The sequence below is a fragment of the Cryptotermes secundus genome, unplaced genomic scaffold (assembly GCF_002891405.2).
Source record: "Cryptotermes secundus unplaced genomic scaffold, Csec_1.0 scaffold1339, whole genome shotgun sequence".
NCBI classification, from domain to species: domain Eukaryota; kingdom Metazoa; phylum Arthropoda; class Insecta; order Blattodea; family Kalotermitidae; genus Cryptotermes; species Cryptotermes secundus.
Window position 1 is genome coordinate 157,016 of NW_019731295.1, and position 20,753 is coordinate 177,768.

The following is a 20,753-nucleotide window of genomic DNA, read 5'->3' on the forward strand; positions in this document are numbered from 1 at the left end:
CTGACAAGAAGGTTAACTCAAAATTTCACCAGTAAAATTTCCATATGCACTCCCCTTGTGGGGTGACCGAAGTCTAGCCATTAACTTACTTCAATCTACACATGCCTTGGCACCTCCGAAGTCACTGTTTCAACTGCTGCACTGACCCACTATTTGGATTCTAACAAGTTGACCTCTTGACATAGCTTCATAAGAAAATGTTGTGGCATGTCAAATCTGGTGTGATCAGAGAGGCCAACAATTGGGCCTCACCTCCCACCAATGTTGATATTCTGGACGAATTTGCCTTTCCAGAGTTGGAAGAAGACAAAGCTGAGAACCACCTCTTTCATTACAGCTGTGCTGTCTTTGAAGAACTCAATGGCAAGTTTCCTCGGAACTGGAGGTGAAGATCAGATCCCATCACATGGCCTCTGAGGTCACAAGATTTTTCTTGTGGGGTTATGTCAAAAATGTCATGTATGAGGCAGATAGCCAATTTAGATGAACTCAAACAGTGAATCACTGCAGGTGTCAAGGCATGTATGTGCTGAAATCAGTTATCATCTAGACATTTGTTGTGCCACAAAGGAGCACATGTGGAATTTTAACTGACATATTATTTTTAATAAACATAACTTATTTTAATCACAGTAATATTTTAGTCTAGTCTCGATTTCTAATTGTTTTAACTCCTTTATGGCAACCTATGTTCATCATACACGTAAAATATTTATTTGCAGTGTTGTTTATGCATTCTAATGATGACCAGCAGTGGCCAAAATATGTGAGGGCAATCCATCTTGCACTTGACAGACCTTACCATTCATTCATGTACTCATTCACACATGGAAACTTACTTTTGAGTTAACTTTCACTACTTCAGTTTTAGTTTTTTCAATATGTACAATGGTTATGAAAATACAGCCTCTAAAAAGCCAGAACTGACTGTCTGGACACCTGTACTTAGATGGATTTTATATGCTTGCCAGCTGAAGGCACACAAAAAGGCATTGTGCGCCAATTTAGAAATGTGTGTCATATTGGCAGGATTTAACACTGCAAGGAGTTCTACTGGGAGACAAATACAACATATAGCTGTTTACTAACATTCAGGAGATGCCTACTGGCAGAATTGGATGGCATAGAAAACATGATTGTCTCATGTTATGTATCTGAATACCATATGAGACTATTATGTCCATGTGCTCACTTCTACATTAGTTTAGCCAATATAGCTATTTTCTAACTATAAGAGAAACAAAGTTACATCAGAAACATGATTCTTTAAAAATGTTGAGTCTGTTAATTAAGAAGTAGTGACTTTTAAAGTGTAAATGTAAGTATGTTTAAACAACTACATACAATTAAGGAACTACACAATATATCACGATGTGAAAGTAAAACTATTTAAAACTATGTGTCATAAATAAACTCACAGGACCTACCATTACTATTAAAAAAAAAACAAGTTTGTGTTCCTTATATACTAATAAAGGAATCCAGTGCAGAATAAGGAACAACTGAAAGCATAAACTAAAATATTTGTAGTCATAAGTACTAAATGGTGTGGACAACCTGTTTCTGTAGTAGGGAATATTCCATGGTTTTCACTTTTGGATATCAGTGAAATCTATTCAGTAAGATCAATGAATTCACAGTGAATGTTACAACAGACTCATAATACATACTTAAATAATTGAGAAAGCTATTTTGTGGGAGAAATAACTTATATATACCAACCTTAACTTCACAGTTCAGAATAGAGTAATTCAGTGTTTCATGTGTACAATATGAAACACTTTCTGCATTGTCACAACTTTATAATTACTGAGCCAACCTTCAATCTTGCAGTTCTTAACTTGCTACTATTATTATGATGAAAACAAGAAACATCAGATGGAACATTACCATACAGAGAATTAACACCAATAATAATTGGCAGCTGTGTTTGAAATATGTTGTAGTATTATCTACATTTTCTCCCTTTTTCTAGAAGTATTTGCCCCAGAAATAGAAGAGATGGTTATCACAACAATTTGCATCTAAGATTATGTTTCATCCATTGTCACTTGAACTTGTCCATACAGATGCTAAATGTGCAACTCCCAACAGTTGAAGCACAAATTTTACCCAATCTTAACTACACAAAAAATGGAACATGGTAGATAATAACTCAGCACAAGAAATTCTAATTTCTAATAAAGGTGTTCAGAGCAACCAACACCACATTCATGACCTAGAAGAGTAGAGAGCCAGGAATGTTCATTATTAGTTGCTGATATTAATTTTGTATATTGTTCTATATACAGTGAATATAATATTGAATTTGGCCTAAATTGTTCAAGACAGTAAACACACATATAAAGTAGTAGTTTCTTTGGAGCAATATCTGTACTGTGTAGCACATCGTAAAACAATATAAATACATTAGGAAGTGCTTTGCTACATATTTTCCATGAGAAATTTCATAAAAAAAAAAAACAACTCACAAACTTGAAATTACAGACACCAGGATGATTTTCAGATACTGAAAATGTATACAACAAAAAGTATGCAGAAACAGATCCACTACAATAAGTACAAATTTCTAACTTATGCTACCTTCTACGTAGAGCTGGAAGCATTTAAATGAAAGTAGGTATCGTAAGTTCTTAACAGAAAGTATTAATAGAATTTTCAAACATCCTACATTCTTCATGGCCAGAATCAAGGGGTCTGCAAATTCTTATATTATCAGATGGATTCACATACAAACATTTATTCTCAAATTAAACTTAAATCACTTTTGCACTACTCACTGCCTTCACTGTCCAGATCCCCTTCAATGCTACAGATAACTGATTCAAGTGCACTCAGTTCTAACCAGCATCTCTCCAGATGGATAAGCCATAAAACAAGGATTCCACCAATCATAACTTAATACTAGGTTCAGAGAGCATCACATCAAGTAGTGAATGCTCTAGGTATAACAATATAAGGTTATTACATACACATCTGAAAAATATGCAGGTGCTTCCATAAGGTACAGCAACCCCTCCTGTCATGTAAGGTTCTCAGAGCAGTGATTATGAAGATTACTGTTTAAACTCTTACGACTTTTTATGTGGTTCATTTTACAGTGGTATCAAAGACTTTACAGCACAAAATTGTAGAGGGGTTGATGAATGATGAACTGTAAAGGATTTGGAAACAAGAGGTGGTCTCCTCATACAATCCTGGCAATTGCCAGGGGGAAGCAGAATACAAAAATCCAGTCAGGTAAAATGTGTCTGATATCATTTGAGTTATAGCTGAAAGGCAGCATTTAGAGTTAGGAGCTCAAAAATGTTTCCCATGAGATTTCATGCACACCCCGATATTTCTCATCATGGACACCCACAATGCAATGGTGAAGTGCCTCTTTGTTGTCAACAGGAGCTGCATATACAAGGATTTATAGGTAAAAATCCAGAGGATTCAAATCTGGTTAGCAGGGAGGCCATTAGGGGTATCCTCCTTTGCCTATCCATTGGTCCTGATAGGTGTCATTGAGAACATCTTGGACAGCACAGCTCTTGCTAGTGGTTTACGTAGTGGTTGGTTTAGATATTCTAACTTGTGTTGGTGCTGGTGTCCAGAGAAGGGGCTAGCTCTATCAGTTTGGCCCAACTGAGTAGGTTTTTACATGAAGATGAAGACAGAACCCCTTCTCCAAATCGCTGCGTTTTAAATAAAAAGCAGGATGATGGATAATGTACAAAAACATAATAATTGTGCAAACATGTGGGCCTACCAAACAACCACCCACAATCCCTGCCCACACACTAATGCAAAACTGCTGTTGCTGTCTAGAATGGATTACACCATGAAGATTCTCCTCTGTCCACTGGTGTTGGTCCTGAATAATGATGATGCCGCAACTACCCCAGCATCTTTGAATGGATGCAGCACTCCATGATGAGATGTGTCAAGGCGTACACTGAATCTCATGGAGGGCATTTTGAGGACTTACTATAAATGCATAATTTCAGCTATAATTCACATACTAAATGCTTCTGGACATATTTTAATATGGACATTTTTTCCTGTTTTTGTATGTGGAACTCTTGTCCAGAGCTCATCCACAGCTTTCAATTTCACCCTGTACAATAAAATAGCAGTTCACAAGGGCACCTTTCTTTCTGTGGAAATGAGGCATACAAATCTAACTGGGGCAGAGGATAAGCTACTGCACAACTCAACAATGAGTGATATGGAATAACTGAGAAACTCAAGGTTTACTGTACTACTGCTGTAGTGTAGAGTCAGAAGGTCAACTGAACTCTATTAATCCTGCACTGGCATTCATTTTGGCTTCATCATTATTGAAAGTGGATTTTGTACCCCCAAAAAATTGTTTTCATATGGATGAATGTAATTAAAAACACAAAACGCCAATTGGTTAAATTCTAAAATATGTCAATGAAAATCCTTTTCTGAAGAACATACCATACTTTTTGAAAGAGTAATAAAATTAATAAGCATAATAACTAATATTGTGAAGGTATCTTATGGTTTATAATGCCATGTAGTTCGCAGACAGCCCAATGTTTCGGATACAACGTATCACTTTCATCTTCAGAGTAAAAGAATAAAATAAGCAAGAAACCAGAAGATGCAGGGGGCTTGTTCTGCTGGTCTTGATTGGCTTACTCTTCATTCCTGAATATGATGATATGTTCTTTCAAAACAGTGGCCTCTCTCCAAACTGCAAGGCTGAGATGAGAATCTCAGATCAAATATTAAAATAGTACTTTTCCATGCTCTGGGGCAACAACTTCAGAGATTAAACTGGGGACAGAATCAGTTTGGGGATCAGTAATTTAATATTAACAGAAAATTATACATTCATTACTCGTACTAAAATCCACAATTAGAGGAATTATGTATAACACTTTAAGAAGTGGGGTTCCACAATGGAGAATCATTGGTCTAGGACAATGTGTTGAAACATAATTTTTTCATAAATAGTTTCATATATGAACTTGGAAGTATTAAATGGTAAGTCCATTAACATTTAATACTGATATGGTTAATTGTACACATACTATCAACTATCTGGAATTCAAGCATTACTAATTTCATAACTCAGAAATAAAGGGAACAATTAACACTCCCTCTATGGAATGAAATAAAGAAATAAAAGAAATCAATTTAAAAAAAAATAAATGTTATATTAACAGTGAATCAAAGAACTGTTAAAATTTCCTTGACCAGTAAAACATAAACTTGTATTATTTAATCCATCACAGTAGCAACCATAAAAACGACAGAACAGTTGCACAATGCTTTTCATTTAATTTAAACAATGATGTACCAGCTACAAAGGTTGTAAAATGCTAAATAAAAAATGACAGGGTATTATGGACAGTGAACTGAGTGGTGTGTTGTAGCAAATAGTCTTGATCAGTTTTAATACATTACAAATATTGCATTCACCTGGGAAGAATGATGGAAACTACAAAACATTTCTGCAAAGATAATTTTCTGGATGAGATGGTTCATGAACAGATTATATTGAATATTAAATCACCATTTTAATTAGCACAATACATCTTTCATCTTAAAAACAAGTGGAAGCCACTGATGGACACATTCTTTAAAACATGGTACTAATAGTCTCAGCATTAATAGCATTAATAAAGGAGCTGTGTATATAATTAATTTTGGCAGTCAGAAAATTGCAGACAAATGTAAATGTAGAGGTATCCTTCCTAGTACAATTTTACAAATTATAATGGATCTGATTTTACAGGAGACAACAATACTGTATTAATTTATTCTAATGGATTTCAATTTACAGAAGACAATAATATTGTATTAATTTATGCTTCCTACAGTAATATAATAAAAGCTTGTTTGATTTTTGATGTTCAAACACAAAAATAACAGACAAGATAGACGTGAGCAACTTGTATGTATCATTAATGTAACTCTAATTCAATCAGAACAGACAATACACTGATCACATATAGTACAATTCAGGATATAAACAGAATCAGAATCTACTATGAAAAAGTCCACTTACAGACACCAAATATATGGTATAAATATTAGAGCTATAACTTTCTGTGAATTTCCATTATTCAACAAAAGAGGAGACACTGATGTTGAAATACATTTAAATTGGAACTGGACACAAAATTAACAAACAGCAATGCAAATGCTACTTATGTGGAAACCTACGTCAAAATGTTCCATGTTGGAAGAGCAACTGAATAAATATCTGCTGACCCAGTGTTGAGAGTTTACACCATGCTGACTGGCAAGTCAAATCTTTCAAATGGAAGCATCTACACACATGGTACAGTACATCAAAGCCACCAACCTTTCTCATAAAATAGTTTTCAGTACAGTTGTGTAAAAACCAAACCCTACAAATTATATATCACCCCACAATATCATTCTAAAATACAATGTATCTCTGATATAAAAAATCACCATTCGGTATCAAAGAGTTATGAATTCATTTCACATACACATCTACTGCCTCTTCATCTTCGCAAATATTCAACAACAGTCTCTTCAATATCGATGCATGAAACATTTTGTTGTTATAATATAACATATATTGCACAAATGTAATCTGGAACAGATGTAGTTTCAGAATTTTAACTAAGGTTAATCGTCAGTTACGCCTAGCAGCAATGAATTATATTTTAATACATGAGAAGTGTTTCACTTCTATAGTGAACCACCAAAACCAATGAAAACCAAAAATCATAATCCATTCTCCAAAAATTAGAACACAACTTTCAGTGCATAAAAGGAAACAGTTATATGAACAATATATTCTACACTTATATATGAACCCATGAGAAAAATACATTTAATTCTTAGATCTGCACTGCTACTGCTGCTGCTGCTGCTGCTGCTGCTGCAAAGGTTACAATGAGCTGACTGGGATGATCATTGTGAATATGGAACTGGGAAGAATGTGGAAGAATGTACCTATAAGGTTCTACAAAAAGACTAAGGAAAATCACGAACACCTCAGCCAGAATAGCCAGTCTCTATGCCATGAATCGAACCTGAGACCTCTCAAATATGATGAATTCTAATCATTCAACTGCACTGTTCAGTAATATGATCTTAATGCAGATGACAGGATAGCCGGAGGTACTAGTTCTGTTAAACAGGGTTCAGAATATTTCAATAGAATATAAGATAGTCATGAAGGAAGAGACGTGCTTTAAATTTCAAAATGTATGAAGCATACTTTCAAACAACAGTACATTATAGGCAGGCCAGTGACATATATTATTCACATAAAGAATAATTTTAAAGCACAAGATCTCCTATCATAATTCAAAATTAAAATTTTAATATAGTATAGGTGAGATCACTTAGTACATAACAGATTCTTTGTATTTTATATATAGTCAAGTAAGGAGCTGGGATAGCTCAATCAGTATAGTGACTAGGATATGGGATGGGTGATAGGTTTCAATTCCTGGCAAGAGCAGACACTTTTTATTCTTACCACCAGATGCAGATTGACTTTCGGGACCATCTGGTCTCCTATTAACAAAAAAGTGAGGGCTCCTTCTGTGGAGTGAAAGCAGCAGGGGCATTAAGTGACAACATTAAGAATGTGCAGAGCTATATCTCAGCTCCCCCACACATAATATGAAATAATGAGGACCCAGCTTATGATCAGCGAATTGTTTATGATCCACCTAAAGGTGACCTGTATTTAAACTGGAAAATGTAGTGTATAATATTTAAACTAAGAAATGGTGACGTCATAGTAATATGAGTATAATAAACCATTTATATTAGAATATGAATCCAATGACAAAACTAATGAAACCATATATGAAATTGGAGAGTGGCCCAAGGACTTTACAGAAGTGACAATGATTGCCTTAAAGAAAAAGATAAAAACTACAAAATGCAGTGACCATCGCACACTAAGCCTTATTGCACATACAGCAAAGATACTTAAAGAAGAATTGAAAGGAAAATAGAGGATATACTTGGAGAAGATCAGTTTGGATTTAGAAGATGAAAAGGAACCAGGGATGCAATTGGGATGATGAGAATTATAGCAGAACGAACTTTGGAGATAGATGAAGAACTGTGTGTTTGCTTCATAGACTGGCAGAAGGCATTTGACCGTGTAAACTGGACCAAATTAATGCAGATCCTAAAGGAAACAGGTATCAATTGGCGTGAAAGAAGATTGATTAGCAAATTGTACATGGATCAGAAAGTTAGAGTACGACAGGACAGAGGGGAGACAAGAAGTGTGCAGATTGGAAGAGGAGTTCGACAAGGATGCTGTTTATCACCAATTCTGTTCAACTTGTACAGCGAATGCCTTACAAAGGAAGCTCTGGATGGGCACAGAGACTTCAAATTAGGAGGGCAAATTATTCAAACTGTGAAATATGCAGATGACCTTGTGTTAATGGCTAAGGAAGAAACTGTGCTACAGGGCATGATTGATAGACTAATTGAAATTGGAAGGTGATNATTGGACTTAAATTTGAGGAAGAAACTAGTGAAATGCTACATTTGGAGCATAGCTCTGTATGGGGCTGAAACATGGATACTCAGGGCAATAGATCAGAAACATCTGGAAAGTTTCAAAATGTGGTGTTGGAGAAGGATGGAGAAGGTCAGTTGGACCGATTATGTGAGAAATGAAGAAGTGTTAATTAGAGTCGGTGAGAAGAGGAATATCCTACACGAAATAAGAAAACGAAAGGCTAATTGGATTGGTCATGTTTTATGCAGAAACTGCCTTCTAAAAGAAGTTATTGAAGGAAAGATAGAGGGGCGGATAGAAGTGACAAGAAGATGAGGAAGAAGACGTAAGAAGATGCTGGATGACCGTGGGGACAGAAGAGGATACTGTCATTTGAAGGAGAAAGCTCTAGATCGCATTAAGTGGAGGAATTGTTTTGGCAGAGACTGTGGACCTGTCATCTGACAGATTACTGATGATGATGAATCCAACATAAAAATAAAGCAGACCTGGAGAGAAGTCACATGCAAAAATATACAGACTGTAAATTATTAAGTCATGTTTTCAAAACTTCAAGTAATTTAAATTTATAACAAACAAATAACATCTTTCACACATTTCACACAAGTGTCACTAATGAAACAAGAAAACACTCTACAATAGTTATGGTATATACTAATATGCATTTGGGGACATGCGGTAGCGTAGTGGTTAAGGCACTTTGCTACAAGTCGGAAGGTCATGGGTTCAAATACCGATGAGGTCAATGAATTTTTTTCAATTGACCTAATCCTTCTGGCAGCACTATGGCCCTGGGATTCACTCAGCCTCTAACAGAAATGAGTACCAGGAATTAAATAAATAATTTTCCTGGGGAGTAGAGCGCGGCCGGCGCGTGAGGCTGACAACCTTACCGCCATCTTTGAGCCGATTGTCTAGATAGTGTGGGACCCTTAATGTCTCACATCCCTATGGGCCTTCATGGCCTGTTACAGGGATAGCTTTACTTTTTTACTTTTACTAATATGCATTTATTCTTGACTTATGTTTTCAATTGCCCAGCTTGTATAATTAGATGACTTCATGAATAATGAACTGGGAAGGATGAGGAAGTAAGTAGTTATGTCCTAATTGAAGATATTATCCTGGTATTCTCCTGGAGGGACAAAGGAAAATCATAACAAATTTGCCAGAATAGCCAGTCTCCAAGCTAAGATTTGAACCAAGGACCTCTCAAATACAAAGCAAGAGTTTCTAACTACTTGACTGTGATGCTATGTCACATACTGTTACATGGTTTGGCAAAGATTGATAAGTAACTTCATGCTGCCAGAGTTATGCCATGGAAAGCATGGAACATACCTTTAGATATGCAGTGGGAGGGCTGACTAGAACAACACAAGACATATGAGGCCCATCATTTGACCTTCATGTCCAATGTTAATTGTTATACTGTTATAAATAGGAGGGTGGGAAGACAAAAGAAAAGAGTCTGTGTCATATTTCTGTAGCACTGGTCCATTAAAAAATAAGTAATAAAAGGACTGACTGAACAGTTAATTGAGAGACTGTAATATAAGTACATCACATATATTTAATTTAAATTATGCATATGAAAAATAATACTATGGCTACTGTACTTATTTGTGGATCATAACGATTAATAAAAGACAGCTGATATGAATATGTTGAATAAGGACAAGTTCAGCAGAAAAGATTCAAGTCTGCTTTAAGGCATTCAACCACTGCCGAGAGAAAAAGAAAAAAGTTACAACCATGATATTTGCAACTTTTTCAAATTGCATTACTGAACAAAAATGAAGTTCTATGGTGGTCAGCATTAAAAAAATAACACATCTGCATATACTGACAATGTTACATGATCTATCATTTTAGATATGAAAGCTAATAAAATGACAAAATTAATGTCCATTTTAAATACTCTGCAGCAAATAATTAATGTTATACATTATGCAACAAGACAAATGCCTTCATACTTTTTTTAGTATTATCTTGTTCAACAATTAGTCATAATCAATGATTTAGCTCTGATGGACAAGTGCCCATCAACCCGCTGCTAACGGACTTGTGGAACGCTTCCACCGAACGCTTAAGGCAGCCATCAGGCACCATGAGGACCAACACTGGACAGAGCTGCTTCCTCTGGTTATCCTTGGAATCCGCATGGCATTTGAAAAGGACCTGCAGCCATCAGTAGCTGAACCTGTATAGGGAGAGCCCCTACGAATTCCCAGCGAGCTACTGGCTCCAACGCACCTCATCACCGAGTTCCACCAACACATCGATTGCCCCAGGACAGTTCCGGTTGCACGCCATACCTTCGCACAGTGACCTTGAGAAGTGCATGTACATCTTCCACTGTCAGGATCCAACGTATCGGGCTTTGGAGCCCCCCTACAGTGGCCCCTCCCACATCCTGTTAAGGAGAGGGAAGGCACTGCAACTCCTCGTGTGTCACAGGCATGTCACCATGTTAACAGACAGGGTGAAGCCGGCCTACAAGATGAATGAGACTGACCGTGGGACCACCACCATCACCTTCAAGCCCATGGTCGATGCAACCCCGGCCATACCACCACCTGGTGCGCCGCTGCTCCCGTTGCACAAACTACATGCTCCAAGGCAGCTCCAGCGGCCACTGATTCAAGCGCCGTTGGCGACATCGTGAAAAGATGCAAACCTCTGACACCCCAGTTGTCAATCGCAGTCTACGAACCATCCGCTGCTACACAATGGCTCAGTACTCAGGTTCCCATGGAAACTAATTGGTATGAAACACAAACCAAACTGTAGAAGTGAGTGATTCATTTCCAGTCAGTGCCTAAGTTACACAGCATGGACCAACTGGAGGCCAAAAACAGATGAGAAGACAGTAAAGAAGTGGAGAATATTCCATTGTCCGAAGCACTATTAAGTAAAAGACTAACAAAGGCACAACAGACTGGAAAATTGGGAGTGTGTTTAGTTGTTGTAATAAGCTCGTCCACATATTCGTTACCGAAACTGACATAGTTGTCTCTCCGTGCTACCGGATTTGACATCCCACAGACCTATCATTTTCAATACAGGCAGGAAACACTGTTAACATACCACTATAAATGCCAATTAAAAGTGAATACTGAGTAAGCTATAACCATTACGTTCATCTGCATCTTATTTCATATGAGTAAGTGTCAAGGTTTGTTTGGGCAGTTCAAGGAGCATAATATATGTTCCTTTCCAACATGTAGCACTGATTCTATTGAATCGCAGTAGGGGAAGTGTGGGCAATGGCGCCAACTGAGGTAAAGCATGCCACCCATCTTTGACTACACTGACATTTTGAGACAAAAGCACAACTCAATGGTGAGCAGTTAATTGTGGGCTGTAGTGTTGCATTTGTTTGTTTTTACTGAAATATCACAGAATATCTTCTAATTTTTCAAGGTGCTAATTTTAGACAACCACAATAGCCACAGAACCATCAGTATAAATAAATTTTCCAATGCAAATTTCATTGTAATAGTATCATTTCTACCGCACACATCTCACCATATGCAACCGCTGAATCTCACCTTCATCAGCCCTCTGAAATACGCTATAATCACACAGTTTGACTCCTTTATGAAGAACCATGACCATCAAAAATAACTCCCTATGAATTGGCAGATTTTTCAATATGGCATTAGAGAGGGTAGTAACAACTGAAAAAGCTGTATCAGGCTTGTCTGGTGCTAAAATATACACTCCAAATCCCCATAAATTTAATGAAGACTTTACTCCAAATGCAGACTTGAGATAACAGCCAGCATGCATCATTCATGACGCCAAAACAGATGTTGAGGAAAAACACATTGCAAGTGTGGCAGGCCCATTCTGCTCTACAGAACCAAAGCCTGATCCTCTAGAACCAGGAAGCACGCAAGCATACATGCACACGCACACAAAAAGGTGTACGTCTCAGAATTTTAACCCATTCCAACTTTACAGCCCAGTACATCCTGTGAGTTGATGAAGATGGTCTCTATAATGATGATTCCTTACACAATACAGATTTGTTTGGAACCAATCAATGTACGTTTTGTGTGTGTGGAGAGTTCAGAATGGATAATTAACTGTAGTACAGGTGTGTCCAGTATGCTGGATGGGCATATGCACAGTTGCAGCTGACTGCAAGATCGTAGAAGCTACAAATTTGATTTCTATATGCATGACAAACAACCTTAACTGTTGAGAAGTGTTATCAGTTTTTGTAGACCATTTTTTATTTTGTTTATTAAATGATATCACTCCTGTGTGTAGTATGTTTGCAGCCTTTCCCTTCTTTGCAGAAACGTTTGGACTAATTCACTGCCCTACGATACACCAAGTTCATATCCCTTTAAGAGGTTTCTGTAACCAAACCACATTACTATTCTGTAAAACAAGTGTGTTTCTTTATATTATAATGTGTAATAAATTTCACATTTTCATCTTATTACCTATTATAAGCCATTTATCTAAGTTCCTACATACTTCATATGTTGTAATACTTTGTTTTCCATGACAAGTTAGATCAAGTGTTTATATGTTATTAATAACTGAAAGGCTCTATTATTCTGCTAGCATTACACCGCTGGCATGGCAGAACTGCATCACTTGGGTAATGTCACAAAATGGTAAGAAAATCGTCTACAAAATAAATGTTATATCATATTACTCTGTACTCTATGATTATATGAATTAGCTATCAAACAAACCATGAAACACAAGTTCCTCCAAAAGGTCAAAGATTTCATTTTATTGATTTATTCCTGCTTAATTCAGTTTTGCAACTCACTACTGTAACATACAGTTCATAAGCCTAAATACGGTGGTTAATTTTACTCATCAGACACACTAATACTCAATTAGCACTTTGGGCAAATGCAGTCACAGTTGTGTGCGCAAGATATACACCCTTGGGAAGGAATTTGTAATGAGACTCTGATCAAAAGCAGAATTTGGTTATGTAATTCTGTAATGAAATACACAAACACTTCAATCCACTGATCAGCTAACCCCCAAAATCAAAACTCAGAAGCCAGATGTTTTATTGTTTTAAGATAACAAAAGGAGGACAATCACATACAGAAGCAGAATATGTGTTCTCCACATCTGTTACTTTACTTGAATCATAATGAACCATGGTAGCAGAAGGTGGGCTCAAACATGATGTATAATCATCATTTAACATCTGCCGTAGATCAGGTGGTTAGTAGCTGGTTTCTCACTAGTAGTGGCCTGGGTTAAATTATAGAGGAGTCCACATGGGATTTGTGGTAGGCAAAGTGGTTCTGGGGAAACTTTCTCTCCAATGTTCATCCCACCAATGATCCATTCACACAACTATTAAAAAGGGCTAGTAAGATGGCCCTAACTGTGCCCTAGGGACTATGGGATTTAGTCTCACCCCACAACGACGACGACAATAATATCACCATTTAAACACAGACAAAATATTAAAAATGTAAATTACAACAGCACCAAATATTTATCAGAAGTTCAGCTTCAGTATGATTAGGTGCTCTGTACACAACACACCCACACTCCACAAACTTCTATATGGTAGTACAATTCTCTGTGCTAAAGGAAAGAAGAAAAGAAAGTAGGTTAACGTTTTCTAGCCTCCTTTATGAACTGGTCAAAATAGCTTTTGGCCTAGGAGATATTCAAGCAAGGTTTGTATAGACGGGTGGAAACATTATCAATAAAATTTTGAATATGACAATGGACAGAACCAAATATACAAGATGAATGAAACACCATGAATTCGCCTGCTTCATGTACATTGCTGAAATTCTAAATCTGTTCCAGATTGTACCTTTAGGTTCCACTAAAACATGTACATACAACACTCTTTCAAGGAAGAGTTTAAGTCAATATATTCATGAAATGCCACAACAATCACCAGGGATTCAACAATGTTGATCTTTTGAGCTGTATAGTTATTATTAAACATGAAGAAACAAGATCTAGCATCATACTAACACTAGCAGAGAGCAGAATTCTTCAGAAATAATTTTATTATTAAGATGACTGTTACTGACTGACAAATATTTTTAAAATTGTTGGAAAAGATGGAAGCAAAATGAAACCCGATTTCTAGCCTGAGAAGCATTTCTTAATATGTTTAATTTCTTAAGTATGAGAGAATATGAAATTTATTACATATTCTCTCATACTTAAGAAATTAAATTTTCTATTCAGTTCTTTAGCTAAGCAAATTTATGCACCACAGATCAATATGACATGAAAGGGGGAGTGTGACTCTTCTGTTAGAGTACACACACACACAAAACTCCACTTTATCTTTCTTCTTACATATATGAGTACTGAAAGAATGTAATACTTGTATTACCTAGATACACTTTATTATTCAGATTTAGTTCTCACCCTATGGTTTGGACCAATTTCAACAACTACTTTTCGACTTATATGACCTTACAGTCTTACAACTTCAGCAAGCAGAGACAGCCTTCCTTAGAGAATTTTAAATTGACTGAATAAACTAGAAGGGAATTTTTATGGATACATAAATGCCTATGATCTTGTCAGAAGTTTCTGAAATAAAATTCTGAGATATTATGGAAAACAACCTTCGTGTGGTTGCTCTGAAACTAAATTGTAATACTGAATATCAGAAAAATGCTCTACAGTCAAACAAAATGCTACACAATTTCTTTCGGCCATCACGATCATCCAGAAAAGAAAATACTTATAAGCATGAGCTGAGACACTGCTAAAAATATGGGGAGGTTAAAGGAACAGTGACACTGTGTTATTATCCCCATTTTTACACATTACAGGCTGCACCAGTTTCATAATCATTAGAAATGATAAAGTTAATCTGGGCTCATTTTAAATTACGTAAGTGAATACACCCACTCTTAACCCAAGTTTCTTTTTTAATAAACTTTACCAGTACTAAAATAAGTGACATACATTTTCAGATTTCAAAACCCCTGGCACTGAAATGTCAGCACTTGGATGGACAACACAATGTAATTATGTACTAACTCAGAGACATCTACATGAAAGTATAAAGTCTGGTTGAAAACTGTCATAGTGTTAGTTTAAATTTCTTTACACCTGTAATATTTTCCTTGAGACCCTAACACTGCTAACTGCGGTAGGTGAGATCTATTATAAAGAAACTTCAGACCACCCCTTTACACTTTGTATTATGTTTAAGGATAAAGAATAATTTATAACTAGTCAGAAATGGAATATGTCTTAAAATGCTGCTTTTGTGAACATCTACAGCCACAATTGATGTCATCTGGGATGCAACATCTTCATTAACTTTGTATATGCAAGAAAGTAATGTCATTTAATCTGTCTCTCTAACACAATTTACATTGCAAGATATGAATAGCAGTGTGTAAAGCAATAAAATAGCAGCAGCAAACACACATAAACCCCAATAAAAATTAGACAGGGAGACCACTGGAAAAGAATTTTATAATAAAATAGTGACATACAGATAAGAGTTAGAATATTCTTTAAGTGGGACATCATAAACTGGGGGATAAAAGTCGAGACAAATTAAAGGATGACAGAGATGTTAATAATAAGAGTTAACAGAGCCATCTGTGAGCCGAAAGAGAAAAGTCTTCACTTGTCTACTTGTGGCTGCCTTGATAACGCTGTTAATAGCAAAGACTACACAGCACAAAATGACAGGATAAGTGAATATCAAATTGTGAACAAATAAGTCATGGCCTAATTTGAGACACTATACTGAAATTTGCCTATGAGAAAATACAAAAACTTCATTCAGCATATCAATGCCAATCATGAGACATGAAACAGCAACATTCTGGATAATCATCAAAATTAACTTGGTTACAGTCTTTTCTGAGAAGCTAAACATTGTCAGCTAGTCAAAAAATTTCCTTTATGGAACCTGAAGTTTCATTACTGTATTCATATGAGCCTGTCACTAGACCAGCAGATTGTACCTTCTCATCTATGCCTAGGTCTCCCAATGATCAATTAAAATTTAACATGCACTGTTCACCAATCCAATGCCTGCCACAGCAAATCATACAATAAACTGAACATGATCGAAAGTTGAAAATATTCAAGAACTCTTCTTCTTAAAATATATATAAAAAAACACACACACACAGCTGCCTGATTTAAACTGGCAGCAACAGACATTCTTACAAATAATTCCATGTTTTCAGCTTTGGTTAAATTTATCATTTGTTTCTATATTTCATATTATTCTCATTTACTGCAATGAAACTTGTAATACTTCTCAAGTTTATAAAAAAATGTAAGACTAAAGTATACCACAAAACATGACCGACAACAACTGTACAATTAGAAATGTGTCTATAATATTGAAAAATTCAGTGTTCACTCCATTCACCTTAGCAGGATAGGAACATAAGTAGTAACTGTAAGATCTGAGGTTTTCAGTCACTGATATTCAGCTTGTGATTTTCTGGGTTCTGACATGATGCTGTCTTGTAGGTAGATTGCCTCCATTTTGTGTCACAGTTAACTCTTGTTATATGTGGTCTGGTTACATGAATCAACAAAGGAACAAGTGGGAATGGTGAACCTTTCCAGTCTATAGGTGTCATGCAAATACCTGTTTTCTCCTCATATTTTCCAGATCACTAATCCTATGTGCCAGAACAGGGATCTCTTCTCCCCTTCCTGCAGTTCTGACTACCCACCACCAACATGCACTCTCATGTCAATCCTCATCATTCTTCTCATGTGACTGGCCACATATAACCCTACTAGCTTCAACCCTGAAGATGGAGACTGCAAGTTCCTCCAAAATGTTGGTACCCATCTACAAGAATTGTGCTGTAAGCCACAATCTGAATATGCAATGACCGCTTGTATGAGGAAATAGAACTCACATTGCCATCTTCTGTGCTACAAATGGAAAATTTATATTCATCACAGTATTGTCAGTTATGATTTCTTGCCATCTCTTCAGTAGCCTAAATTCTAATCTCCCTTCACCTGTATACTTTGTGTGCAGTTAATCAGCAATGAGATAAATCTTTGCAACAGTCAAACACAGGTCCAAGACTACAGTGAATAGATGCAGAAAATATGTTCCACTTCCTCAGGATTGCTTCAAATTCAGACCTATTCAATGTGGCCTTAAAATATGACTAACCTAACTGACCAACAACAGAATTTTAGATCTCCTTAGTATGGCAGTGGAATTGTAATTACAATGATAAGTTGGTGAAATGACAGCTTCCATAATAAAAGTAATTATTATGTTACACTATGTGATTGTAAACAGTGTATTACAAATTCTCTATCATATACTGCCCTCAGCAGCCTGTATTATTGGACTGACTGTGCCTCTCCACACAATCCTTTATGAAAAAAGCGTTACGTTTATTCTGACTAATCACAGAACTCAATAGCAATGCTGGTGTTAATAACCTGTGTTAGTACAATGCTAGCATGATTATTATTTTTGTTAAGCGAATGTTCTTATACAATAGTGTATGTTATTTAGAACTATAGTAGTATTGCACTTCACTAAAAATCGTAACACTATTATACAAGAAATATGCTATACAACATACACAATTATGCAGTTTTGTGGCAATACATTAAAAATAAACACCTTTTCCCATCACTGACAATTAACAAGTTCAGTTATGTCTTATAAGGATTGGGAGGCAAGGAGTGACAAACTCCCTCAAATCTTCCATCGGTATTGCTTCTAGAGTTATTCACTTCACAAACCCATGTCCTAAACAATGGCACTAACAGTTCACCGCTGAAAGATACAGATGCCTGTAGTTTCAGTGTTACAATGCCTCACAGTACTGTTCATGGCAAAGGCAGTCTCTTACAAACCCAAGTTAATTCTTTTGGCAGTAGGTATTAGTTTTTTACATAATACAGTATTATTATTATTATTATTACTACTACTAATGTTATTATTATGTTGTCCATTTATCTTGAGTAATAATATTTATTTTCAACTCTCATTTATAATTATACTAAACACTGTATCTACAAAATAGCATTAACATAAAATATATTACTGTATACTTGTAAACCCTCACTTGATTGTGAGCACACGCAAGGAAGTATTGTATTGAGGAGCATAACCTCAGACTTTCTTCTTAGTTACACAGAAAAATATAAGTTCAGTGCTTGTTGGCTGCATACAAATTACATTTGACTGCACAAATATTATTTCCATCTTTCATTCATGTACATGTTTTTTTTTTCTGTGTGAAGTTGCTGAAGATTCAACTGCATCAGCAGTTAAATGCCACATGTTATATCCCTTCACAACAAATCTGAAAACTTGGCTATTGATTACATTATATGTATATTTCTGACATGTGAACAGTATGCAGCAAAGAAAACATCCATAACTGGGTAACAAAAGTATGCTTGGAGAAACATAATTCACCTCTGGATGCTGCTTTCAAATATTTTATACAAATGTCATGCAGCTGCTCAACCCTGAAGTAACTCTTCATATATACATGAAATTGCAGGTGTTCAAATTTGTCTCTGACAACAAACACACAGAGGTACGAAACAAATACATGGTATTATTGCTAAGATGAAAGTTCCATTCAAATATTGGAAGCATGAAGGTGACATATTCACCGCTGGGAGCTATGGATGTGTGTGGTGAGGTGTTTGGACAGATAATCTGCTCGGGCAAAGCATTTGCCACACATTTCACAGTGATAGGGACGTTCACCTGTATGGATGCGTAGATGTCGAGTCAGATCGCTCTTCCCTCCAAATGCTCGGCCACAAAACAAGCAAACAAATGGACGTTCTCCAGTGTGCTTACGCACATGAAGCTTCAAGTTTTCTTTAGATCTCACACACTTACCACAAAACGGGCATGCAAAGCGACGTTCACGCTGTCTCTCTGCAGCATCTAGGCGCAACAAATTAAGAAGTGACGCTTCCTGTGCAGACCTGAAAGCATCACCACCACCACCTGAAGCCATTGTAAGTGCAAATGCAAGGGAATCTATTGTCTCGTCCTGTTCTCCATCCAGCATCCGATCTGACTTAGCACCTCTTCTTGTAAGAATGTTAGTTCCTTCAGCAACATTACTGCTACTCCCATAATAATAATCATCCAAAGAAAATTTGTAGAAGTTTTGCTGCTCCATTTTGGATACAGGCACACTTGCTGCTCGTTCAAATGTAGATGCAACACACGTGCTCATATCTGTCACATTGCTTACGACAGCCTCATTTGAACTGGATACCTGGTCACTGCCATTCTCTGTTGATGGGAGCATTGCTGTAGGAGGAGCAGTCACCCGGCCACTTTCCCTGGCACCTGACAATGGTGATGAGCAGAATGTTGCATCACCATTCAGTCGGCTTCCTCCCTGCATCATCAAGAACATCTTATTACTGTAATCTGTTGAAGATTCTGGGACATTTGTGCTGCTTCGAAAAATTGATCTGTCAGTAAATGGCCCTCCATTGTTTCTCATTGCTTTGGCGAATGAATCTAGATCAGGAGGTGATTTTGAGTGCAGTTTTTCAAGTGCATGATTAAGACGATGTTTCTTGAAAGACTTAAGGTATCTGAACTGCATGCCACATACATCACAGGTGAACAGCTTGTCAGCAGGAAGTCTTGCACGATGATTCTGTTCACGATGTTTCAGGAATGCTGAACGGTAGCGGTAACTCTGCCCACACTGATCACATTTAAAGGGTTTTTCCTCCACGCCCTCTCCATCTGCAGAACCTGGCTGTGAAGCATGTTGCAGACTTGTATGTTGTTCCAAGAGCCATGCTGATGGAAATGCAGCTAAGCAGATACTGCAACGAAACATGCCACCACTCATGGGACCAACAGAAGACCTACCACCATCCTCTGACAAGGGAGACGCTATCAAGCCTTGTTGCTGCAGAAGACTTAGTATTGAGCAGTTCTGCCTACTAGAGCCCTCCCCACCGCCACCCTCACTCCCAACTCCTACACCACCATAGCTACTGCTGAATGGTGGGAAGGGAAACTGGAATGGTGTGGAAGACCTACTACTGTGATTACTTATCTGAACTTCTGTCCCACGATGTCGTGCAGCTGCTACTGCACATGAAGGTCCATACCGCCCATCCACAACCATTACATCCTGTAGGACACAAAATCCCAAAATAAACAATGACTCCCACTCCTTAATGTGCATAGAAGGTTCAAATTTGACCTGGAATTTTCAACGTTGCTCATCAGTGGCGGAGACCGGTGTTACTTTCACAGTCATTTTGT

General features: G+C 36.9%; 1 protein-coding gene across 2 annotated transcripts in view; it reads right to left on the reverse strand.

Moving 5' to 3' along the window:
- Positions 1-9,439: 9,439 nt before the first annotated feature.
- The window catches only part of LOC111866979 (protein tramtrack, beta isoform), a 61,832-nt gene continuing 50,518 nt past the window's right edge, over positions 9,440-20,753 (reverse strand). For both annotated transcript variants that reach the window (XM_023856378.2, XM_023856376.2), the window contains one exon: positions 9,440-20,619. In XM_023856378.2, the coding sequence (XP_023712146.1) occupies positions 19,111-20,619 (1,509 nt within the window). In that variant the 3' untranslated portion in view covers positions 9,440-19,110. The remainder of the gene's footprint in view (positions 20,620-20,753) is intronic.